This window comes from Camelina sativa, chromosome 10 (assembly GCF_000633955.1).
Source record: "Camelina sativa cultivar DH55 chromosome 10, Cs, whole genome shotgun sequence".
Lineage (NCBI taxonomy): Eukaryota > Viridiplantae > Streptophyta > Magnoliopsida > Brassicales > Brassicaceae > Camelina > Camelina sativa.
Genome location: NC_025694.1, coordinates 13,837,464 through 13,844,208, shown reverse-complemented (window position 1 = coordinate 13,844,208; position 6,745 = coordinate 13,837,464). Strand labels below are relative to the sequence as shown.

At 36.4% G+C, this 6,745-nt stretch overlaps 1 protein-coding gene across 2 annotated transcripts; it reads left to right on the top strand.

Moving 5' to 3' along the window:
* LOC104720352 (linolenate hydroperoxide lyase, chloroplastic) lies at positions 330-6,384 on the top strand. 2 transcript variants are annotated; one of them, XM_019231368.1, is made up of 3 exons: positions 330-834; positions 3,858-3,968; positions 5,167-6,384. In XM_019231368.1, exons 1-3 carry the CDS (start codon positions 394-396, stop codon positions 6,199-6,201), a joined length of 1,587 nt encoding a protein of 528 aa, XP_019086913.1. In that variant the 5' UTR covers positions 330-393; the 3' UTR covers positions 6,202-6,384. The 2 variants fall into 2 exon arrangements, with proteins under 2 accessions (XP_019086913.1, XP_019086912.1); XM_019231367.1 differs by having other exon boundaries at positions 330-850; positions 3,874-3,968.

Genomic DNA, 6,745 nt, shown 5'->3' with positions numbered 1-6,745 from the left:
TGTTTAATAGTAATGAAATTCAAATATACAATGACAAAAAGAGTCAAATATTATACACAACAGAAAGTCAGAAACAATATATAATACAGATCAAAATAAATAAACAAAAGTTATTTACGTAAATCTAGAAGAAAACATTGTATGGGGCACTATTCAAAATATTGAGAAGAAAATAATGAAATGAAAACAAAAACTACACATATGTGGCATCTGCTCTCAAGGTTTAGCATGGGGCACATTTCACCAATTGTGCCAAGTAATAAATTAGTAAAGAGCTGACAACTGAACAATTATTAGTAAAGAGCACCTGCCCCACCTCCCAACACTCTAGATCCGCCCTCCACAAATAATGCACGTAATCCATCTGGTGATGGTATACAGAAATATAACTACATGTTATCTTTTTATTTATTTATATCTCCCAAGATATACATCTACAACCGCATAGAAATAGAACGCGAAGTGATAATTTCTAAAAAAAAATCTAAGCTCAAATTAAAGATGTTGTTGAGAACGATGGCGGCTGCTTCCCCACGGCCACCACCGTCAACATCCCTAACATCACAGCAACCGTCAGCATCGTCCCCGTCGCAGCTTCCCCTCCGTACAATACCGGGATCGTACGGTTGGCCGTTGGTTGGACCATTATCGGACCGTTTAGATTACTTCTGGTTCCAAGGGCCCGATAAGTTTTTCCGGACAAGGGCAGAGAAGTACAAGAGCACAGTGTTCCGTACAAACATTCCTCCGACGTTTCCTTTCTTCGGCAACGTTAACCCTAACATCGTTGCCGTCCTCGACGTCAAGTCTTTTAGCCATCTCTTTGATATGGATCTAGTTGATAAAAGAGATGTTCTTATCGGAGACTTCCGGCCTAGTCTCGAGTTCTACGGCGGCCTTCGAGTTGGAGTTTATCTCGACACCACCGAGCCAAAGCATGCCAAGGTTCGTACAAACGTTGCTTTACTACTATTAAACATATGTGTATATAAGTAATTAGTAAGGTAGCAAATAAAGTAACGATCTATATATATAGATAATTTAGTACTCTAATTGGTTGATTGTGGGAGCTTTTAAATAATACTAATTAGATTTGAGAACTATCGACAGTGGAGAAGATTAATATAGCTCTTCTCATCTCTAATTAACCACAAGAGTCTTTTCCAATATATATAACCCCAAATCCCCAATACTCTATTTGACAGAGATTATAGATTTACACAAAAATAAAAAAATTAACCCCAATACTCTATTTGACAAAGATTATAGATTTACACGTAAGAGATGTATAATTTTAAGATCCACCGTCGTAATTGAAGAGATGTAAATTTTTTAGAAACCATTTTTAAATTAGTTTCAAAACTAATCGAACCTAACCTAACTAGTTTTTTTTTTTTTTTTATATCAAAACCTAATTTAACTAGTTATCATTAATAAAACCTCAACAAAAAAAAAAGGTATGCACAAATACTATATGTTACAAGCTTAGCAGAGTAGAAACAAATGTATACGGTGTCTTTGTCAATATAAAAGAGAGGGAAACCAACTAAAATGTGCGCTGTTAAAAATAAAACAACTAAAATGTGTAAATAATAGAAAGACAAATACAAGAAACAGCTTTTATCTTGTAACGTTTTACATACAGAAGAAACAGTTTAAGTTTGGCGTTTTCCACCATTCCTTAAAACAACTTAAGATTATGTAATCGATGAACAGTATAAATTTTGTTTTCTTATTCACAATTGAACATATAATATATTATTTATTTATTCACATGTATTTAACTATATATTTATGGTGTTAACGTCTTACATGTATTTTTACACTCAGTTAAAAAATTTCGCGATGGAAACACTAAAACGAAGCTCAAAGGTATGGTTACAAGAGCTTCGTTCAAACCTAAACACTTTCTGGGGAACAGTCGAATCAGAGATATCCAAAAACGGCGCCGCTTCATATGTCTTCCCACTCCAACGTTGCATCTTCAGTTTCCTCTGCGCCTCTCTCGCCGGCGTTGACGTTTCCGTTTCGCCGGACATAGCTGAGAACGGTTGGAAAACACTCAATACTTGGCTTGCGTTACAAGTCATCCCAACTACTAAACTCGGCATCCTTCCTCAGCCTCTCGAGGAGATTCTCCTCCATACTTGGGCTTACCCTTCCCAAATAATCGCCGGAAACTACAAGAAACTCCTACGATTTTATCGACGAGAACGCCGGAGATTGTATCCGGTGCGGTCAAGAAGACTTCGGGTTGACCCGAGAGGAGGCTATTCATAATCTTTTATTCGTGATGGGGTTTAACGCTTACGGGGGCTTTTCTGTCTTTTTACCTTCTTTGATCGGGAGGATCACCGGCGACTCCGGTTTACAGGAGAGGATTAGATCCGAAGTCAGGAGAGTTTGCGGATCCGGGTCGGATCTTGATTACAAGACGGTTAACGAAATGGAGCTGGTTAAATCCGTGGTCTACGAGACGCTGCGTTTTAGTCCTCCGGTTCCGTTGCAGTTTGCACGTGCGAGGAAAGATTTTCAGATAAGCTCACACGATTCGGTTTTTGAGGTTAAGAAAGGTGAGCTTCTCTGTGGCTATCAGCCAATGGTGATGAGAGACGGTAATGTTTTTGACGAACCGGATGAGTTTAAACCGGACCGGTATATTGGTCAGACCGGGTCTGAGTTGCTTGATTATCTTTACTGGTCTAACGGTCCACAAACCGGTACGCCTAGCGCCGCGAATAAACAGTGTGCAGCTAAGGACATGGTCACTCTCACGGCCAGCTTGATCGTTGCCGATTTATTTCTCCGGTACGATTCGATTACCGGTGATTCCGGTTCAATTAAATCTGTTGTGAAAGCTACGTAAGTGGAGATTCATTTGTGGCTGTTATGTCAATTAATCTTCAAATGTTTTATTTTTTTGGAGTGTAGACATCAAAATAATCCTTGGAGTGTAGACATCAAAATAATCCGAACATATTTTATTTTTACAAATTTATTTATTGATGTATCATTCCATTTTTATAAATGTTTTGTGATTTTGTAGACTTTTAATTGAATGAAAAAAATAATTTGTAACATAGCGCGTGATTTGATTGGTTTTGGAAACAAAGTTTGATTCGTTAAAATTTAATTAATCCGATCCAACAAAATCATTAGAAAATAAAAGAGAACATTTTATTATTTATAGAGAAGCACAAGATAAGCTATCGATGAGCTTCTTTGAATGGTTTAACCATTTCTCAAGAACGTATTGCTTCACCTTCCCCTCGTCATCTTCGAATACATTGCACAATGCCTTGACGTAGTATTGTCGGAACTTTCCATTCACTTTCACGTAGTACACAATGATGCGTCCTTCATCTCTACAGATATTGTCTTCCATAGGGTCGGATGGAGAAGTTTTGGGATTATTCATAGGGGAAGGAGGGAGTGATCGTGCTATATTTCTTCTTATGCAATCTTCTAGAGGGCTCTGCTTGGCTAATGAGATTGTTATAATCGAGAGGAAAGTTACAAAAAAAATGATGATGATGCTCATGGAAGTCTTCATTATATGCTTTTTTGGCTTCGCTTTGATGTTCTAAGAGAAAAATGAGCATTAAATATATATGATAGAGATTAGCTGAGAGGCTGAAACTGTAAATTGTTAATTAAGACTTGAAACTTGTTTTACGTTAACTTCATGTTTCACATTAACTTCATGTTTCATCCGTTTTAACTTGTACTTTTCTTGTTTTACATTAACTTCAATGTAGTATGTTTCAGTTGTTCCTGTTAAATGGTTTGCTGCACGAGTCCATTAAACTTAGCAATCACATTTTAGAAACAGATTTGTACACACACGATCATGTNATCTAGTTGATAAAAGAGATGTTCTCATCGGAGACTTCCGGCCTAGCCTCGATTTCTACGGTGGCCTTCGAGTTGGAGTTTATCTCGACACCACCGAGCCAAAGCACGCCAAGGTTCGTACATACGTTGCTTTACTACTATTATACATATGACTAATTAATAAGCTTTTACCAAAAAAAATAAAAATAAAAATAATAATAAGGTAGCAAACAAAGTAACGATCTATATAGATAATTTGGTCTAATGGTTTATTGTGGGAGCTTTTAAATAATACCAAATTGGATTTAAGAAGTATCGACAGAGGAGAAGAGATTAAATTATTTATTCTAGCTAGATCTCATCTCTAATTAATTAACCCCAAGACTCTTTTCCAAAAAAAACACAAGACTATTTGACAAATATTAGATTACACGTAAGAGATGTAATTTAATATCCGCCGTTGTTAATTGAAGAGATGTAATTTTTTTAGAAACCATTTTTTAAAAAGTTTCCAAAACTAATTGAACCTAACCTAACTAGTTTTTTTTTATTTATCAAAACCTAACCTAACTAGTTATCATTAATAAATCCTGAACAAAAATAGAAAAGGTTGAAATGATTTTTTAATAAAATTTATCATTTTTATCTATAAATATATATATTTTTAGTGTTTTAAAAAAAATTAATATAGTGACTGGATTTGATGTCTGACGATTTTTTAATTTTTACTATTAATTAATGAAGAATTCAAGCCAATTAATGGATTTTTTCCAGACAATTAGAGGATTCATTTTTGCATTTTTCTAAAGAAAATATGAATAAAAGACTTGGTAAAAAAATTATAATTTTCCAAAAAAGAAATTGTCAGTCATCCTTTCTTAATCATGTGAGCCTTTATTATACGTCATACTGGAAAGAAAGAAAAAAGGTATGCACATGTACGATGTTAAAGCTTAGTAAAAACAAAAGTACTATGGTGTCTTTGTTAAGATAAAGAGAGGAAAAACAACTAAAATGTGCGCTGTTAAAGAAAAACAACTGTAATGTGTAAATAACAGAAAGACACAAACAAGAAACAGCTTTTTTTTTTGTAAAACACATACGTATTTTTTTGTGTATTTACATACAAAAGAAACGTTTTAAGTTTGGCGTTTTCCACCATTCCTTAAAACCACTTAAATTGTGTAATCGATGAACAGTATAAATGTTGTCTTTCTTATTCAAAAATCACAGGTGAACAATTTAATATACATATATAAAATATTTTCTCGTTTTTACATGTATTTTATATGTTAATGGTTTTAACGTTTTACATGTATTTTTTAAACTCAGTTAAAAAATTTCGCGATGGAAACACTAAAACGAAGCTCAAAGGTATGGTTACGAGAGCTTCGTTCAAACCTAAACATTTTCTGGGGAACAATCGAATCAGAGATATCCAAAAACGGCGCCGCTTCATATGTCTTTCCACTTCAACGTTGCATCTTCGGTTTCCTCTGCGCCTCCCTCGCCGGCGTCGACGTTTCCGTTTCGCCGGACATAGCTGAGAGCGGTTGGAAAACACTCAACACTTGGCTTGCGTTGCAAGTCATCCCCACTACTAAACTCGGCGTTCTTCCTCAGCCGCTCGAGGAGATTCTTCTCCATACTTGGGCTTACCCTTCTCAAATAGTCGCCGGAAACTACAAGAAACTCTATGATTTCATCGACGAGAACGCCGGAGATTGTATCCGGTGCGGTCAAGAAGACTTCGGGTTGACCCGAGAGGAGGCTATTCATAATCTTTTATTCGTGATGGGGTTTAACGCTTACGGGGGCTTTTCTGTCTTTTTACCTTCTTTGATCGGGAGGATCACCGGCGACTCCGGTTTACAGGAGAGGATTAGATCCGAAGTCAGGAGAGTTTGCGGATCCGGGTCGGATCTTGATTACAAGACGGTTAACGAAATGGAGCTGGTTAAATCCGTGGTCTACGAGACGCTGCGTTTTAGTCCTCCGGTTCCGTTGCAGTTCGCACGTGCGAGGAAAGATTTTCAGATAAGCTCACACGATTCGGTTTTTGAGGTTAAGAAAGGTGAGCTTCTCTGTGGCTATCAGCCAATGGTGATGAGAGACGGTAATGTTTTTGACGAACCGGATGAATTTAAACCGGACCGGTATATTGGTCAGACCGGGTCTGAGTTGCTTGATTATCTTTACTGGTCTAACGGTCCACAAACCGGTACGCCTAGCGCCGCGAATAAACAGTGTGCAGCTAAGGACATGGTCACTCTCACGGCCAGCTTGATCGTTGCCGATTTATTTCTCCGGTACGATTCGATTACCGGTGATTCCGGTTCAATTAAATCTGTTGTGAAAGCTACGTAAGTGGAGATTCATTTGTGGCTGTTATGTCAATTAATCTTCAAATGTTTTATTTTTTTGGAGTGTAGACATCAAAATAATCCTTGGAGTGTAGACATCAAAATAATCCGAACATATTTTATTTTTACAAATTTATTTATTGATGTATCATTCCATTTTTATAAATGTTTTGTGATTTTGTAGACTTTTAATTGAATGAAAAAAATAATTTGTAACATAGCGCGTGATTTGATTGGTTTTGGAAACAAAGTTTGATTCGTTAAAATTTAATTAATCCGATCCAACAAAATCATTAGAAAATAAAAGAGAACATTTTATTATTTATAGAGAAGCACAAGATAAGCTATCGATGAGCTTCTTTGAATGGTTTAACCATTTCTCAAGAACGTATTGCTTCACCTTCCCCTCGTCATCTTCGAATACATTGCACAATGCCTTGACGTAGTATTGTCGGAACTTTCCATTCACTTTCACGTAGTACACAATGATGCGTCCTTCATCTCTACAGATATTGTCTTCCATAGGGTCGGATGGAGAAGTTTTGGGA